The sequence below is a fragment of the Scyliorhinus torazame genome, chromosome 12, assembly GCF_047496885.1.
Source record: "Scyliorhinus torazame isolate Kashiwa2021f chromosome 12, sScyTor2.1, whole genome shotgun sequence".
NCBI classification, from domain to species: domain Eukaryota; kingdom Metazoa; phylum Chordata; class Chondrichthyes; order Carcharhiniformes; family Scyliorhinidae; genus Scyliorhinus; species Scyliorhinus torazame.
In genome coordinates this window covers 148,513,517-148,533,038 of record NC_092718.1, presented here as the reverse complement: position 1 = coordinate 148,533,038, position 19,522 = coordinate 148,513,517, and the positions used below count along the sequence as shown (strand labels likewise).

The following is a 19,522-nucleotide window of genomic DNA, read 5'->3' as shown; positions in this document are numbered from 1 at the left end:
GAAATGGGCCCAGGGACCATTTTAAATTGGAAAATAGGATAGCTGTTTGATACACAGAAAGATACAGGGCTATGGGGAGAGAGTGAGGCAGTTGCATTTATTTGGATTACACATTAGGCTGAATGGCCACCCTCTCTAACCCTCTCTGGTCCTAATAGATCCCAAGTAGTAGATCTCTAGGGTGAAATAGATCATTAATGTGCCCTCTCCCAGAGGGTAGAAGATAGTTAACATTTCTTTTAAAATTACCCAAGTAAAGAAGTTGTTTAGTCTAAAAGAACTTTGCCGTTTTAAACTCCTTACTTTTAAAAAATAAAATAAAGGTGTGCCAGGAAAATATAATGGATTTACTGTGAATGGAGATGCATGTTTGTGCCTGCCTTGCTATGGGAAGTGTGGTAAATTTACATTGGCACACGTTTCATCCAGCCATTCCTATGTTGTGAAAGGTGCAATGAATTTCCACTGCAATGAAACTCAAAGGCGAAACTTTTATTTATAAATGTACAAGTTGAAGCCAACCAACTGATGTATGATACAAGCAAATTATTGCGGATACTGGAATCTGAAATGAAAGAGAAAATACTGGAAAATCTCAGCAGGTCTGGCAGTATCTGTAGGGAGAGAAAAGAGCTAACGTTTCGAGTTGATCGAGTTCACCTCAGATGATTAGCTCTACCCCACCTCGACCCATTTGTTTTCATCCTATTTCATTTTAACTGTCTTTACCATTTCTTTATTTCTTGTCCTTCTTAATATATATTTAGCCCCTCCCACCCCCATCTTATCCACCTTTCCTTACCCTTTCTCCTCTTTGCTACCCCCTTCCCTTCCCCCCACATCTACAGTTCACCCTCTGATGTTTGGCCTTTCACATCTTTTGTTCTCTCTGGGGACTGCCATTAGCACTCTTTCCCCTTGGTTTCTGTGGCCATTAGCACCCGGTTTCCCTGGGTTTCTGTGGCGATGACTCATCTTTCATTCTCACTCCACAGTATAAATTTTTCCCACTTTGTCTGTTAACTGATATATGATGACTTCCGGGTGCGGCTATGCAGAGCTAGGTCGCATATTCGGCAGCTCCTGCTTGGAACGGACTTTTGGGCTCTTTTACAGGGCCCCCACGGCATTTGTTTGACATTTCCCGGTGTGGGAAGAAGGCTGCAATATTCCCCCGCCAGTGTCCCCCAGGAAGGGTATGTCTCTTGGTTGCCAGACACACGCAGAAACAGTAAAAGATTTGGCTGCAACTGCAGGATAAACAGGGCCTCTTCCAGCATGCAGGCGGGGGAAGGGCAAGCTTAAAGCTGCAAGCTGACCTGAGGGCCTGTATCAAAAGTGAATTCTAGCAGCAGAGGGAACAACTGTGAAAAGACCTCATCAAGGCCACTGAAGGGACTTCCGGTTGCGGTGATGCCTAGCTAGCCGCACGCTTCGGCGGCTCCAGCTCCGACGGACCTTCGGGCTCTTTTAAGAGCCCCAACCGGGAATTTTTCGACGACGCAACCCGGTGTGGGGCGTGTGAGAAGGGAGTCCCCCCCCCAAACGAAGGAGGAAAAAACCGGCGGCGGCGGCTGCAGCGCGAGGAATCGTCGACCAAAGGGTCAGAAAGAGAGAAGTACAAGATGGCGGCGGAGAAAGCGCAGGCGACATGGGGGCCTGAGCATGAAATTGTGAGACGGTGCGTGGAGCTGCTGAAGAGGGAGGTACTGACCCCGTTGCTACAGGCAATTGAGGGGCTCAAGGAGACATTAAAGACCCAGGAGACAGAGCTCCGTGTGGTGGAGCAGAAGGTGACAGATATTGAGGACGAGATCCTGGGCCTGGCGGTTAAGACACAGACGCACGAGGCACTTCATAAAAAGTGTACTGAAAGGATCGAAGCCCTAGAAAATGGAGCGCGAAGGAAGAACCTTCGGATACTGGGTCTCCCTGAGGGTGTGGAAGGAGTGGACTGTGGAGCGTACGCAAGTACGATGCTGAGCTCACTGATGGGTGCTGAGGCCCCTACGGGCCCCTTGGAGGTGGAGTGGGCAAATCGGATTCCGGCGAGAAGACCAAAAGCGGGAGAACCACCCAGGGCGATAATCGTGCGATTTTACCGCCTTAAGGATAGAGAAGAGGTCCTGAGATGGGCTAAAAAGGTGCGGAGTAGCAGATGGGAGAATGCAGTGGTACGGGTATACCAGGATTGGAGTGCGGAGGTGGCGAGAAGGAGGGCGAGCTTCAACCGAGCCAAAGAGGTGTTGCATAAAAGGAAGGTGAAGTTCGGGATGCTGCAGCCGGCAAGACTATGGGTCACGTATCAGGAGAGACACCATTATTTCGAGACGGCGGAGGAAGCATGGACCTTCATCAAAGAAGAGAAATTGGATCGGAACTGAGGGACTGATGCTGCAGGAAATGTTATTGTTAATGTTACGGTGGAAGTTAATTGAGAAGTAAACAGGGAAGGGGGGAGACATTGGGGAAATGTGGGCGCCGGTGAGGGGGGAAAGACGGGACATAGTTGGAGAATGGGGAAGGGGAGGGGAAAGGGAGCTGCGCCATAAGAGGCGGGTCAGGTAAAGGGATGTTCCCGCACCAGAAAGAATAAGGCGGGAAGACAGGCGCAAGGCGGATGGGAGTTCCCCACATGGGGGGGGTCGAGGAGTGAGCAGGAGTAGCTGGGGTCAGTTGAAGTCAGCTGACTTACGGAAGTAATATGGGGGGAGCAATCATGCTAGAAAGAGATCTAGCGGGGAGGGGTGGAGGGAGGGGGAGGGGGGGACGGGGGACAACTGGGTTGCTGCTGCGGAAATCCAAAAGGAAATGGCTAAAGAGTGGGTGGGCGGGGATGGTGTGCGACGCTGGGGGAGCGAGCGGGAGCGCGGAGGCGGGATATGGGACCGGCCTAGAGAAGGTAATGGCTAGTCGACACGGGAGGGGGGCAGGTAGCCCCCTAGTGAGGCTGATCACGTGGAACGTGAGAGGCCTGAACGGACCGATAAAAAGGGCCAGAGTGCTCGCGCATTTGAAAGGACTAAGGGCAGACGTGGTTATGCTCCAAGAGACGCACCTAAAGGTGGCGGACCAAGTTAGGCTAAGGAAAGGATGGGTGGGACAGGTGTTCCACTCAGGACTGGACGCAAAGAATAGAGGGGTGGCCATTTTGGTGGGGAAACAGGTCGCATTTGAAGCAAAGAACATGGTAGCAGATAGCGGAGGTAGATATGTAATGGTGAGTGGCAGGCTGGAGGGAATGGAGGTCGTGTTGGTTAACGTGTATGCCCCAAACTGGGACGATCCGGGATTTATGAGACGGATGCTGGGGCGTATACCGGACCTGGAGGTAGGAAACTTGATTTTAGGAGGGGACTTTAATACGGTGCTGGACCCGGGGCTAGATAGATCCAGCTCAAGGACCGGAAGAAGGCCGGCAGCGGCCAAGGTACTTAAGGGGTTTATGGACCAAATGGGGGGAGTGGATCCATGGCGATTTCTTAGACCTAGGGCTAGGGAGTTTTCCTTCTTCTCCCATGTCCATAAAGTGTACTCCCGGATAGATTTTTTTGTTTTGGGAAGGTCGTTGATCTCTAGGGTGGAAGAAGCTGAGTACTCAGCCATAGCGGTTTCGGATCATGCCCCACATTGGGTGGACCTGGAATTAGGAGAGGAAAGGGAGCAGAGAACACTCTGGCGATTAGATGTGGGACTGATGGCGGATGAGGGAGTGTGTGCAAGAGTGCGGGGGTGTATTGAGAGATATCTGGAGGTCAATGACGACGGCGAGGTCCCTGTGGGAGTGGTATGGGAAGCACTAAAAGCGGTGGTCAGAGGAGAGCTGATCTCCATTGGGGCCCACAAAAGGAAAACAGACCAAGGAAAGGGAAAGATTACTGGGGGAGATTTTAAGGGTGGATAGGGAATTTGCAGAGACCCCGGAGGAGGAATTGTACAGGGAGAGGAGACGACTCCAGACGGAATTTGACCTTCTGACCACCAGAAAGGCGGAGGTACTGTGGAGGAAGGCACAGGGGAGGAGGTATGAATATGGGGAAAAGGCGAGTCGCCTGTTGGCTCATCAATTGCGAAAGAGGGCAGCAGCGAGGGAGATAGGAGGAATTAGAGACGAAAGGGGAGACACGGTGCGAAGGGCAGGAAAGATAAATGAGGTGTTCAAGACCTTCTATGAGGAACTGTATAGGTCTCAACCCCCAGAGGGAGAGGAGGGGATGCGGCAGTTCCTGGACCAATTGAGGTTCCCGAAAGTGGAGGAGCGGGGGGTGGTAGGCCTGGGGGCACCGATTGGGGTGGACGAGGTTATTAAGGGACTGGGAAGCATGCAAGCAGGGAAGGCCCCAGGACCAGACGGGTTCCCGGTGGAGTATTACAGAAAATATGTGGACTTGTTGGCCCCGTTGATGGTGAGGACGTTCAATGAGGCCAGGAAAGGGGGGACTCTACCCCCGACGATGTCGGAGGCGACGATATCGTTAATTTTGAAGAGGGATAAAGATCCGTTGCAGTGCGGGTCCTATAGACCCATTTCATTGTTGAACGTGGACGCCAAATTGTTGGCAAAGGTACTGGCATCGAGGATAGAGGACTGTGTCCCGGGGGTGGTGCACGAAGACCAGACAGGGTTCGTAAAAGGGAGACAACTGAATGTTAACGTGCGACGACTATTAGGGGTGATAATGATGCCCCCAGTGGAAGGGGAGGCAGAGATAGTGGCGGCAATGGACGCAGAGAAGGCATTTGATAGGGTGGAGTGGGAGTATTTATGGGAAGTGTTAAGGAGGTTTGGGAACGGGTTTATTAGCTGGGTTAGACTTCTTTATGGGGCTCCAACGGCAAGCGTAGTTACAGGTCGACATAGATCGGAGTATTTCCGACTATATAGGGGAACAAGACAGGGATGCCCGCTGTCTCCATTGTTGTTCGCGTTGGCAATTGAACCTCTGGCCATGGCGTTGAGAGACTCCAGGAAATGGAGAGGGGTGATTAGAGGGGGAGAAGAACACCGAGTCTCGTTATATGCGGATGACCTATTGTTATACGTGTCGGACCCAGCGGGGGGAATGATAGAGGTTATGCGAATTTTGAGGGGGTTCGGGGATTTCTCGGGGTATAGGCTAAACATGGGGAAGAGTGAATTATTTGTGATACATCCAGGGGACCAGAGTAGAGAGATAGAAGGCTTGCCTCTAAGGAAAGTGGAAGGAAACTTCCGATACCTGGGGATTCAGATCGCTAGGAGCTGGGGAATCTTGCACAGACTTAATCTGACACGGTTGGTAGAACAAATGGAGGAGGACTTCAAGAGGTGGGACATGCAGCCTCTATCGCTGGCGGGCAGGGTGCAAGCAATTAAGATGATGGTCCTCCCGAGGTTCTTATTTGTATTTCAATGTCTCCCTATACTAATCACTAAGACCTTTTTTAATAAAATAGACAGGAGCATCACGAGCTTCGTGTGGGCAGGGAAAGTTCCGAGAGTAAGGAGGGGGTTCCTTCAGCGTAGTAGGGACAGAGGAGGATTGGCACTACCGAACTTGGGCGATTACTATTGGGCCGCCAATGTGGCAATGATACGTAAATGGATGATGGAGGGTGAGGGAGCGGCGTGGGAAAGACTGGAGAGAAAGTCCTGTAAAGGGACGAGTTTAGAGGCGCTGGTGACGGCGCCGCTACCGATCTCACCTAAAAAGTTTACCACGAACCCGGTGGTGGCGGCAACATTGAATATCTGGGGACAGTGGAGGCGACAGAGAGGGGTGCGGGGAGCCCTGGTGGGGTCCCCAATCAGGAACAACCATAGGTTCGCCCCAGGAAGAATGGATGGAGGTTTTCAGAGCTGGTTCCAGTTGGGAATTAGGAGGGTGGGAGATTTATTTATAGATGGGACTTTTGCGAGCTTGGGAGCATTGGAGGAAAAGTATAAGTTGCCCCGGGGAAATTTCTTGAGATATATGCAGGTGAGGGCATTTACTAGACAACAGGTGAGGGAATTTCCGTTGCTCCCGACACAGGGGATACAGGACAGGGTGCTTTCAGGGGTGTGGGTCGGAGAGGGCAAGGTGTCAGAGATTTACCGAGAGATGAGGGAAGAGGGGAAGGAGTCGGTGGGCGAACTAAAAGGAAAGTGGGAAGAAGAACTAGGGGAGGAGATAGAGGAGGGTATGTGGGCTGATGCCCTAAGCAGGGTAAATTCCTCTTCCTCATGCGCCAGGCTTAGCCTGATTCAATTTAAGGTGCTACATAGAGCACACATAACGGGAGCAAGATTGAGCAGGTTCTTTGGAGTGGAGGACAAATGTGGGAGGTGTGGCGGGAGCCCGGCAAACCACGCACATATGTTTTGGGCATGCCCGGCACTGGAAGGGTATTGGAAGGGAGTGACGGGAGTGATTTCGCGGGTGGTGAAGGCCCGGGTCAAACCAGGCTGGGGGTTAGCTCTATTTGGAGTTGCGGAAGAGCCGGGAGTGCAGGAGGCGAAAGAGGCCGACGTTGTGGCCTTTGCGTCCCTAGTAGCCCGGCGCAGGATCCTACTCATGTGGAAGGAGGCGAAACCCCCCGGACTGGAGGCCTGGGTAAATGATATGGCGGGGTTCATTAAACTGGAGCAGATAAAGTTTGCCCTGAGACGATCGGCTCAAGGGTTCACCAGGCGGTGGCAGCCATTTCTCGACTACCTAGGGGAACGTTAGAGGGAAGACAGATGACCAGCAGCAGCAACTCAGGGGGAGGGGGGGGGGGGGGGGGAGGGGGGGGGGGGGTTAGTTTAGGTCAAAGATAAAGGGGTTTTGTTACTTGTGTATTGTTTAAAATTTCTGTATTATTGTTGCGTTTGCTTTGTAAGAGGGGAATAATTGTTGTTTGGGAAAAAATTTTCAATAAAACATTGATTAAAAAAAAAAAAAAACTGATATATGATGATCTTCCCTCTTGATATCGCCGGTGATTTGCGGAACTTTTTCTGTTTTCCATTAGTTTTAACTTTGCCACATAGAAGGAAGTTGAATTAAAAATATTCTGAACAATCTAATTGGGGAAGGAAATTTCTATGCTGCTTTTATTAAATTGCCGTTTTGTGTTTCGCTGCAATCTTCCGACTCACAAACATTTTCTGTTCATAATCACCAAATATGTATTACTAGGAGGACCCTGTTTTAAAGAGCTGCTGTCTTTCTCTTCCCCTCTTTCATTGACTGTGTCAAACTAAGTAATCAAAGATACTTAATTGACTGGTGTGCATGTAGAGGCATCCTATCCCAATTTTCGCTTCTGGGATTTGCTTGCTTGCCACCCAGCACTGGTGGCACAGTGCAGAACAATCCGTCTCCTCCATTTTTGACGAAATTGAATTAGTTGGACATTCTTTTGCTTGTAACTCATTAGCCAAAGGCTGGTCACATCCAGCCAGTTTTTAAAAAAACGTTTTGTTTTTTTTTGGCATGTGAGCATCGCTGGTAAGGCATTTATTGTTCCTCACTGCAGTCCACATAGTGTAAATACATCCACAGTCTCGTTAGGGAGGGAGGAAGATCCAGGAATTTGACCAGTTGATAAACGCATTCCAAAAGAACATTCTTTTAACTAGACAAGTTGGAGAGTTATCTAGCCATCTAATCCGCCAGTGAAGACAGCACCTTGTTTTACTTTTTTAATATCTCCATGGTGTTTATAAATGTAATTGAGAAGAACCTAGAGCTATTTGATCTGCTAGAGCTGAAGAACAATTCCTGTTTGATAATGGAATGTAGCCTGCTCCTGTTGTGCGGATGTAGTGTGTTACCATCGACCAAACCTTCAATGCTAAACTACGGCCATGAAGTCCGGCACTAAATTTATTGCGAACAACAAATACAATTTTACTCACGATAATTTGTGCTCATTATATATAAGTAATTAATATGATTTGAAATTCTGATTCAGAAGTCCACTGTAATTCCTGCTTATCTGGTTCAACTTCAGCCTGGTTAGCCAAATTAGAATTCAAACTCGCTGGTCTAATAACATTACAATTTAGATCATTAGGAGAGAATTAACATAGAAATTTAAAACGAGCATGGAGACCAGCTGTACGATCAGGTGCCGGAATGTGGCGACTAGGGGCTTTTCACAGTAACTTCATTTGAAGCCTACTTGTGACAATAAGCGATTTTCATTTCATTTATTTCATCAATTGTGAACTACAGGTCATACTGGTGTACCACAGCTGGAACAACCAGTTCAGAATCTTCAACTACGCTGTATTCTTGAGGGAGAAATGGATCAGCTGCTTACAATAATCAGAACACTTACACGGAAAACAATCTGCTATTAGTAACAGACATTGAATCTTATATTTGTGTTAATCTATTCTGCTTCTCTGTTTCTGTAGTTGCGAGCGGAGGTAGCACGGGTTTCGGTGAAGATATGGCAGAAGTGTACGCATTAGCTGAAGGAATGAAGACCTGGATAGTAAGTTTTGTGAAAGGTTACATTTTGCTTCAAATGCCACTCTTTAGCTCTGCTGTCTTCCGGGCTTGGGTGACTGTGTGGAGTTTGCATGTTCTCCCTGTGTCTGCGTGGGTTTCCTCCATGTGCTCTGGTACCCTCCCACAGTCCAAAGATGGACAGGTTAGATGGATTGGGCATGATAAATGCACGGGGATAGGGTGGGGAATGGGCCTAGGTAGAGTGCTCTTTTGGAGGGTCGGTGCAGACTTGGTGGGCTTCCTCCTGCACTGTGAGGATTCTATGTCTTTAATTTTCAATAGGCCTTTGATAAAAGGCCACTGTATTGTGGGCTTGTGATTAAATCAGACCAAGTGAAGTCAGGCAAGGTAAGTAGCAGAGTGCACAGCAATCTGTCTACAAAACAAAGTAGTGGTTGCTCAGACTAGTGAAAGGTGAGAAGTGGTATTCCACTAGGATCGGTACTGGGAATCAGAAAGATTTGTGGGTGGCAGCAAATTGGGCTTTCGTTAACATTGAGGAAAACTTTTTAAATGTATGACATTACCAAACTTTCAGAATGGGCATGTAGATTGCAAATTTAGTTCAATATCGGTAATTATGAGGTGGAATAAGGAGGTTACATAGTGCTTGGAAAATAAGAGCGTAAATGGAGTAGTAGACAAAGGGATCTAAGCATTCACATTTATAAAGTAATAAAAGTAGCAAAGGAAGCTAACAAGGATATTATAAATGCAAACAAAGCAATGAGATTCATTTCTAGAGAAATATAATTGAAAGGCAGGGATGTTAAATTAAACTTGTTTGAACATTGGATCGACAATGCTCGGAGTACTGGTCTCCATGTGACAAAAAGGATATAAAGGCATTGGACAGGTGCAGAAAAGACTACAATATGCAACCAGAACTGACAGGTTATCGGTATCAACTAAAACAGACTGCGACTCACTTCTTTAAAAAAGAGAAGGCTGAGGGGTGAAGTGACTGAGGTCTTAAACATTATGAAGAAATTCATAGTGAAGCTGTTTCCACTTCTGGTGGGATCCAAACTTGCACATGAGGGAGAAGTGAATGGAAGGTTAGATAGAATCATGTGAATAGAAATTTGCATAAGCTAGCTGGGCAAATGGTCAGTTCCTGTGCTGTACATTCTATATAATTCTAGTTCCGTGCTAAAGTTAGAAAAGTAATATAATTCCAAAATAGTGAGAATAATTTCAGCATTAACAAGTTGTTTCTCTCCTTGGTGGGTTTTCATAAGTAGTTGTTTTCTTTCTTTTTGTTGTGAATCTGGGATTTGGGGAGAGAAGAGAGATTGAGGACGGTTAAAAACTTGTGGACGAGTAAAACTTGCCCAGCGTTTTGCTGTTCTGTTCCCAGACCCATGGCTATGAAGGGAGGTTATAAACTCTACGCTGTAGATCGTCAGTTATCAGGGGTTTTCTGTTGGAGTCTGTATAATGGCTTGAGAAAAAACATTGCCATCCTGTGGAGGAATGAAATATAGCAGACTTTGTTATCTTGCAATGCTCTCCAGTTAAATTGACTTGATGGGCAAAGAAATCTATGCTTTATTTTTGGGTTTCTTCTAACAGAGGGCTGACAGTTTTATTACAAGTGCCCTTGAAATCCATTGTTGTGTTAATCACCTGAGGAAGGAGCAGCGCTCCGAAAGCTAGTGACATCGAACCAAACCTGTTGGACTTTAACCTGGTGTTGTAAAACTTCTTACTGTGTTAATTACAGTTATTAATTTTGTATTTAAAGAAAATCACATATAATCAAGTCAGGAGATGGAGGAGACTACTTGTGCACCCTATTATATTTTAATCAATAGTAGTGCTAAAGGTCAAGGGCATATGCTTGTACTACTTGTATGAGATAGTCATTACCGGGCACTTGCACAGGATAGATAGTACCTGACACTCTGCCTAGGTGTTGCCCGGGTCCCCGAATGTTGGCACGGTTTGCTGCATTACCGTAAGAGTTGTCAATGGAACTAAATCATCAGCAAATGACTTCACTTCTGACCGCAAGGCAGAGGGAATGTCATTTGATGAAACAATTGAGTCAGAAACATTTTCCTGAGGGATTCCTGCAGCAACATTTTGTGACTGGGGAAATGAAGATTGATGTCCAACAATCATGACCATTGGTCAATTTCCTTTGTGGCAAGTTGAATAATGGACTTTCCCCTTGAAATGAATGAAATGAAAATCGCTTATTGTCACAAGTAGACTTCAAATGAAGTTACTGTGAAAAGCCCCTAGTCGCCACATTCCGGCGCCTGTTCGGGGAGGCTGGTACGGGAATTGAATCGTGCTGCTGGCCTGGCTTGGTCTGCTTTCAAAGCCAGCGATTTAGCCCTGTGCTAAACCACCCCCAATGACTCCCATTGACCTCATTTTGGTACAGATTTGTCATGTCATTTCTCACTGACTTGATGCTGTGGTGGTGATGGGGGAGGGAGTAAGTTGGTCTCACCTCTCCTTTGGCACTTGGTTTCTTGTGTCCAAGCCAGGGCTGTATCAAGGTCAAATTTGTATCGAGGTCGAGGGCTAAGCGTTTCTACTGGAATGCAAAGCTGAGCATCAGCGAGGAGATGTTTGATGCCCAAGGTACCACTGATTCGACCTTCATTTTCCTGATGTTTGGGAGGAGCTGCTAAGCTTAAAAGTTTATTCTTAAATGGATAAGTAAGAAAGATGGGTAGATGTGAAGATCTGTCCGTGTGTTGAAAGTGTTTCTGAGCAATTTTACTGAGTTTATTGGACAGAAATGTTTGTCTTTTATAAAACTACTTTGAAAAAGTGGCCTCTGGATAACTACACCAGCATCGTGCATTTATATAATCAGCCGTAATGCAGTCAAGTGTCCCAAAGTCCGTTATCAGGAGCATTATCAAACAAAATTTGAAACTTAGCCACAGAGTCAATATTAGGACAGGTGACCAAAAGCCAGCACTCGTCAAGGTGGTAACTTGGTCGATATTGGTTGATGATCTTAAGTGGATTAATGGTTCTTTCCTTTCCCCTCACCTCTCCAAAACAAGATGGAACGTAAACAGAAATATCTTATGATGATAAGTGATAAAGAGGTTCAAGATGACAACAAGATGAACCCAGAAAATATCAGTGAGTAAATCCATTCATCTCATTCTGTCCGGAGGCTTGAACAAAAGGTCTCCCGTGTGATTAACAGAGCTTCCAGATTTCTACGGCTGCATTGTATTCAAACAGGATCTGGATAAAGAGGGCTGTTGTTTAACTCCAAGTTTTAAAGTTAGGGCTCCCTGCCTCCCTCCCTTTAAACTGAGATAGTGTCAAATAAGAATAAGGCAATGGTGGACATGCTGAATAATCACTTTGTGCCGGTATATCCAGGAAGGAAAGAGGTTAACATTTCAGAGATCCCAAAGAAACTAATATTAAATCGGGGCAGCGACTCACCCAAAGTAACATAAACAAAGTAACAATAATGTTCAGAATAATGGCGCTAACAAGTGACAGATCTTGGAACTGGGCGGTTTAATCCCAGGATTTTAAAGCAAGCAGGTGAGAACATGACAAATGCCTCAACTATAATATTCAAAGGGCAGCACGGTGGTGCAGTGGGTTAGCACTGCGGCCTCACGGCGCAGAAGTCCCAGGTTCGATCCCGGCTCTGGGTCACTGTCCGTGTGGTTTCGCCCCCACAACCTAAAAATGTGCAAGCTAGGTGGATTGGCCACGCTAAATTGCCCCTTAATTGGAAAAAATGAATTGGATACTCTAAATTTAAAAAAAAAAGCATTTAAAAACAAAACAAAACTATAATATTCAAAAGATCCCTTCTAAACCATTCCTTTAGATAAGAAAATTACACATTTCACTTCACTATCTACTGAAATTAACAGAGGGAAACCGTGCAATTATTGATCAGTTATCCTGGCATCAGTTATTGATCAGTTATCCTGACATCAATTATAGATCAGTTATCCTGACATCAACTATTGATCAATTATAGGTCAGTTATCCTGACATCAGTTATCGATCAGTGATCCTTACATCAATTAAAAAAAAAATTTAGAGTACCCAATTCGTTTTTTTCCAATTAAGGGGCATTTTGCGTGGCCAGTCCACCTACCCTGCACATCTTTGGGTTGTGGTGGCAAAACCTATGCAAACACGGGGAGAATGTGCAAACTCCACACGGACAGTGATCCAGAGCCGGGATCGGTGCCATGAGACAGCAGTGCTAACCACTGCGCCACCGTGCTGCCCATCCTGACATCAACTATTGATCAATTATAGATCAAGTATCCTGACTTCCAATGCAGGACATTGCTGGAGCTTATATTTAAGAACATAAGAACTAGGAACAGGAGTAGGCCATCTGGCCCCTCGAGCCTGCTCCGCCATTTAATGAGATCATGGCTGATCTTTGTGGACTCAGCTCCACTCTCCGGCCCGTACACCATATCCCCGAATCCCTTTATTCTTTAGAAAGAACAAAGAGAACAAAGAAAAATTACAGCACAGGAACAGGCCCTTCGGCTCTCCAAGCCTGCCCCGATCCAGATCCTCTATCTAAAACTGGCGCCTATTTTCTAAGAACCTGTATCCCTCTGCTCCCTGCCCATTCATGTACCTGTCTAGATACATCTTAAATGACACTATCGTGCCCGCCTCTACCACTTCTGCCGGCAATGCGTTCCAGGCACCCACCACCCTCTGCGTAAAGAACTTTCCACGCATATCTCCCTTAAACTTTTCCCCTCTCACCTTGAACTCGTGACCCTGAGTAATTGGGTCCCCCACTCTGGGAAAAAGTTTCTTGCTATCCACCCTGTCTATACCTCTCATGATTTTGTAGACCTCAATGAGGTCCCCCCTCAACCTCCGTCTTTCTAATGAAAATAATCCTAATCTACTCGACCTCTCTTCATAGCTTTCGCCCTCCATACCAGGCAACATCCTGGTGAACCTCCTCTGCACCTTCTCCAAAGCATCCACATCCTTTTGTAATGTGGCGACCAGAACTGTACGCAGTATTCCAAATGTGACCTGCCAACTCTTGTACTCAATACCCCTTCCGATGAAGGAAAGCACGCCGTATGCCTTCTTGACCACTCTACCGACCTGCGCAGCCACCTTCAGGGTACAATGGACCTGAACACCCAGATCCCAGCCAGTACACCTGGACCCCATGAGACATCACTTTCTCCATCAGCCTACCATGGGGAACCTTATCAAATGCCTTCCTGAAGGCCATGTATATGACATCTACAGCCCTTCCCTCATCAATCAACTTTGTCACTTCCTCAAAGAATTCTATTAAGTTGGTAAGACATGACCTTCCCTGCACAAAACCATGTTGCCTATCACTGATAAGCCCATTTTCTTCCAAATAGATCCTAACCCTCAGTATCTTCTCCAGCAGCTTCCCTACCCCTGACGTCACGCTCACCGGTCTATAATTAGCTGGATTATCCCTGCTACCCTTCTTAAACAAGGGGACAACATTAGCAAGTCTCCAGTCCTCCGATACCTCACCCGTGTTCAAGGATGCTGCAAAGATATCTGTTAAGGCCCCAGCTATTTCCTCTCTCACTTCCCTCAGTAACCTGGGATAGATCCCATCTGGACCTGGGGACTTGTCCACCTTAATGCCTTTTAGAATACCCAATACATCCTCTCTCCTTATGCCGACTTGACCTAGAGTAATCAAGCATCTATCCCTAACCTCAACATCCGTCATGTCCCTCTCCTCTGTGAATACCAATGCAAAGTACTCGATAAGAATCTCACTCATTTTCTCTGACTCCACGCATAACTTTCCTCCTTTGTCCTTGAGTGGGCCAACCCTTTCTCTAGTTACCTTCTTGCTCCTTATATATGAATAAAAGGCTTTGGGATTTTCCTTAACCCTGTTTGCTAAAGATATTTCATGACCCCTTTTAGCCCTCTTGATTCCTCGTTTCAGGATAGAGGGCCCAAACCTTGAAAATTCAATACGGATTTGTAAAGGGTAGGTCCATAAGGTCCACCAGGTCATGCCTGATTAATCTGGTTAAAGGTTTTGAAGAAGTGACTAAAATAGTGAACAGAAGAATGTCTATGGATGTTATTTATATGGACTTCTAGAAGGCATTTGATAAAGTCTTTCACAAGAGACTGTGAGCTAAAATTGAAGCTCATGGAATTGAAGGCAGATAATAATAATCTTTATTAGTGTTGCAAGTTGGCTTATATTAACACTGCAATGAAGTTACTGTGAAAAGCCCCTAGTCGCCACACTCCGCCGCCTGTTCGGGTACACGGAGAATTCAGAATGTCCAATTCGCCTCACAAGCAAGTTTTTTGGGACCTGTGGGAGGAAACCAGAGCACCCGGAGGAAACCCACACAGACACGGGGAAAACGTGCGGACTCCGCACAGACAGTGACCCAAGTGGGAATCGAACCCGTGTCCTGGCTCTGCGAAGCAACAGTGCTAACCATTGTGCTACTATGCCGCCCAGTAGATTATTGGTTTAGAAATTGACTGATTGGCAGGGGGCAGAGAATATGAAGAATGGGCAAATACTCTAATTGGCAGCATGTAACTGATGGTATCCCTCAAGAACCTGTGAGGCGTCAGCTATTCACCACGTTTATAAATAATTTAGATGAAGGGATAGCTTGCCAATTTTTCCATGACACAAAGATGGGTAGCACTTTAAACTGTTTAAGTGAAAGCATAAAAAGAAATATGGCAAATGGATGTCAATGTAGGCAAACATGTAGTGTGAAATCGCATTCAAAGTGTATTCTCGCTTTTGCCATCTCAGACTAATAATCAGAGAGCAACTCTATTTGTTGTGCAAGATCTGACCACTGCACCGTGGGACATCCATTGATGTTAACAGATTACTCTTGACCTACCAGCTCCTTGACATCCAATGAACAGCACCTCAGCCACGTGAGTCAGACTGACTGAGGGGTTTCAGTGCACTCCGTCTGCAATTCTGACAGGCATCCAGCATGGAGACAGCATCAAAATGAACTGGGCTCTGACCCATTCTAGAGTTTCCCAGTTGGCTTTGTAAGGAGACCTGTCATATGTTTGGAGGTTGACACGGTCACTGAGATGAGGCATATTGACTTTCAGTAGGATGCAGGTGGGCCCCACCTGAATCAGTCTGATTAGCATGGCTGAGATGCGGTAATTGAATTGGATGTCAAGGGGTTGGAAGATAAGTAGCAATCTGTGAATACCCGTAGCTGTCCCACGGTTCAGTGGTCAGGTCTTGCACAGCAAATAGAGTTGCTCTCCGATTATTAGTTGGAACTGTGTCTGCGTGGGTTTCCTCTGGGTGCTCCGATTTCCTCCCAGAGTCTAAAGATTTACAGATTAGGTGGATTGGTCATGCTAAATTGCCCCTTAGTGTTCAAAAAGGTTAGGTGGGGTTACTGTGTTTCGAGGGTAGGGTGAGAGCCTGCCCCGAGGTGAGATGCCCTTTCAGAGGGTCGGTGCAGACTCGATGGGCTGAATGGCCTCCTTCTGCACTGTAGTGATTCTATAAGGTAAAGCGAGAAGCCATTCGAATGCTACTTCACACTTTGATTGTTTTCTCTCTCTATTAGTTTTCAAAGTCTCCTAGTTTTTGCATCTGTGGGGAGACCTAATTTTTAAAGTAATTTCTAAGAGCTTAGAGTTTTAAATACAGTATCCTTACATAAACTTCGATCAGTGCAAGATATATAAATCACATGACAAATCTGATCATTCTTGGCGTAGTCTGTATATTCCAGTTGGATGTGAAATAAGATATGAAGTCCTATATGTTTGTGGGTTTACTGTAGCCTTTTTCTTTAAAAAAAAATAATAAATTTAGACTACCCATTTCTTTTTTTTTTCCAATTAAGGGGTAATTTAGCTTGGTCAATCCACTCAAGCTGCACATCTTTGGGTTGTGGGGATGAGACTCACGCAGAAACCGGGAGAATGGACAGTGACCTGGGGCCGGGATTGAACCTGGGACCTCTGCGCTGAGGGAGCAATGCGAACCACTGCACCAAGCCTTTTTCTGAGTAAAATAAAACAGGTTCCTGTGAATGATATTTTAGTGAAAAATTAGCCAATTATTTTCGGCCTGTAAAATAAGCAGTCTTTTGTCTGATGTTTCATGTGAATGGTATTTGGGAGTAGGTTTTTTGACTTAATGGTAAAATATCTTTAAAAAATTTATATCAAGCAGCTTCTGAGAAGCACTGCATTTGTCTTATACCTATGTTTTTATTCTTGTGGATATTAGTGCTGGGCGTGAATAACTTTTTCATATCTTTATAGATGAAAACTGGATTGAAAAGAGCCTTTTGCTACTAAAATTTTCACCATTTCCAACAAAAAAGGCTGGCACTTTGTCTGATGTACAGAAGACTGATACTTCGCAAGAACAGAACGAGCTTTTGACCAAGGCTGCTGATCCACCAACGCAGCACGTTACCACCGAGTCAACCTTATCGCAGGATCTCACCGCAGCATCGCCGAGCACCTCGGCAGAAAAGCCGCAGCCAACAGTCCCGACTGCCGCAACTCTGAGAGATGACCCCGACTCTGCTGGTCCACCCCAGTGTGAGAGCCCTGCTTCTTCAGTAAGCACAACGCCCAGTGAGAACCTTGTATCTCCTTGCGTTGATCTTCCCTCCCCTTTCAGCTCCAAACCCAAACCTGCGTTTGGTAAAGGCCGACTTCGGTTACTCTCACTTAGGTCCATGGAAGAGTTTAAAATGGTCTCCATCCAAGACAAATACCCAATTTTGAAGAACATTTTAGAATTCATGAAGGATTCCAACATTTCTTCTGAAAGGTGAGCTGGTTGGGTCTTTACATTAAACCAAAGAAAAATAGTAGAATAAGTTAGTGAGTACTTGCATTCCACGGAGAATATGAGTAGGTAATTTACTGGTTAAGAGTGGGGAAAATAGAAGGAAATATAAATTGAAATTTCTTTTTTGCTTTAATCAATGTTTAATTTGCCTTTCCACGGGGGAGTTCTAATAATTCTGTTAGATTTCAGTCCGTGTCCCCTTTCAGAGGCAATCATTACACAGGGTGTAGGGGGAAGACAGATGGAAGAAAGGAAGATAATTAGCAGTTTCATGGTCGCTCTGGCCACGAGGATGTTGAATTGCTGGTGGGAGCTGCCTTGGATGTAATATGATTGCGTCCACTTTCAAATATAAATCAGATGCTGAAGGTGGTATGTTTGAGACTCAATGCAAACTCCCCTGAATTACAAGGTTAGTTTGGCTACAAACTTAATGCTGTTGGCCAATAGTAACTGCACTCGTGAGCTGTTCGATGTGATTAAGGAAGCCAACTTACTGTTGGGAACTGGACTATGTTAATAATGAAGAACTTTAGAATCGTACAGAAGGAGCCTATTTCACCCATGGTACCAAAGAGCCATCCAATTAGTGGATCAATTGAACCTTTGAAAGCCAGCTATAAATTTGAGTTCCAGTGCTATTCATGTGGGTAGTAGCCCAATTTGTATTAAAGTCAGGTCATATCTGCAAGTCACAAGTCAGGAGTGTGATGGAATCCACCTGATTTGCCTGGTTGAGTGTAGCTCCAACCACACTCGAGAAACTCAACACCATCCAGAGCAAGGAAACCCACCTGATTGGCACCACATCCACAAACATTCACTCCCTCCACCACCGATGCACAGTGGCAACAGTGTGCACCATCTACACGATGCACTGCAGGAACTTATTGAGGCTCCTGAGACACCACCTAGAAGGACAAGGGCAGAAAACACATGGGAGTTCCCAGCCACAGACCACCCTGACTTGGAACTATATCGACCGTCCCTTGACTATCACTGGGACAAATTCCTCGAAGTCCTTTCCTAACAGTACTGTGTGTGTACCGACACTACATAGACTGAAACGGTTCAAGAAGGCAGCTCACCAAAGACAATTCCAGATGGGCAATAAAGATAGGGAAAGATGGCAAAAGCTCATAAACACCTTATGTCCCTTGAGGGAGAAAGTGGATGAGTAAGTAATAAATGCTGGCCTAGCCAGTGATGCATACATCCTGTGAATGAATAAAACAAAAGGTTTACTTGCGGATGCCGAGTTAAGTAGCTGGCAATATGCTCAATTGGCCACCGGTGAGTCTTGATACACCAGCACTTCTTTGAGAAGTTGTCTTTCTTTTCATACTAGCCTTGTAATGTGTCTTTGGAGTGCGTAGAGGTGGGCTGTAGTGTGGCATAGTGCAATATGACTCATGCCCTCATTCTGCCACACTGTTAGAAACAATCTCAGCTGTAGGGATGTGCCAAAAACAGAACAATTACCTGCGCACAAGCAATAAGAGAGGAGGGTGATTTGAGGGGGGTCAAGTGTGACTCTCTATTCGTATCCAGTGACCAATGGGACAGACAAAGGCCTAAGAGTAGGTGGCCCACTGTATATACTTAAGTAATAGTCGATCTGGTGTAAAGGACAATGTTTTGTATTCATAATGTTAGTGTTTCCTCACTAACAGCCTTGTAGCTGAACAGGAGCCCCTTAAGAGAAGGATTGCATGACGTCATTGAAGGTGACGTCATCGGCCGTTTGCATGGGCAAACAGGTAGTTAACATCTTTTAAATAAAGCTCTACTTTTTGGTAGACTCTACCTTGAATCTATCACATAAAATCTGGCAACGAGGTAGGCGAACAATGTTTGTAGGCACTCAAAGAAATAATAAATAATTGAAATCTTCGCAACATGGAAGCTGGTGTCGGGGGAGTCCAACAACGGTTGCAGCCACTGGAGTTACTGCAAAATCTGAAGGAAACAACTTTGGGGAGAATCCGGCCACCTACTCCGCCCCCCCAAAAACTCGGTTGGAGTGAGTAGCAAGTACCCGGCAACAACAACATTTAGAGCTTGGGGTGTTGCAAAACACATGGGGAAACAGGCTGAGCTCGGGTTGTGGGAAACAGGCTGAGCTCGGGTTATGGGAAACAGGCAGGGCTCGGGTTGTGGGAAACAGGTTGAGCTCGGGTTGTGGGAAACAGGCTGAGCTCGGGTTGTGGGAAACAGGCTGAGC

The 19,522-nt window shown here is 46.0% G+C and overlaps 1 protein-coding gene across 4 annotated transcripts in view; it reads left to right on the top strand.

Annotated features, from left to right (window-relative positions):
* zzef1 (zinc finger, ZZ-type with EF hand domain 1) overlaps positions 1-19,522 on the top strand; it is a 348,514-nt gene that overhangs the window by 117,014 nt on the left and 211,978 nt on the right. For all 4 annotated transcript variants that reach the window (XM_072469157.1, XM_072469156.1, XM_072469159.1 and 1 more), the window contains exons 24-26: positions 8,369-8,448; positions 11,498-11,579; positions 16,758-17,277. In XM_072469157.1, coding sequence (XP_072325258.1) covers positions 8,369-8,448; positions 11,498-11,579; positions 16,758-17,277 — 682 coding nt within the window. The remainder of the gene's footprint in view (positions 1-8,368; positions 8,449-11,497; positions 11,580-16,757; positions 17,278-19,522) is intronic.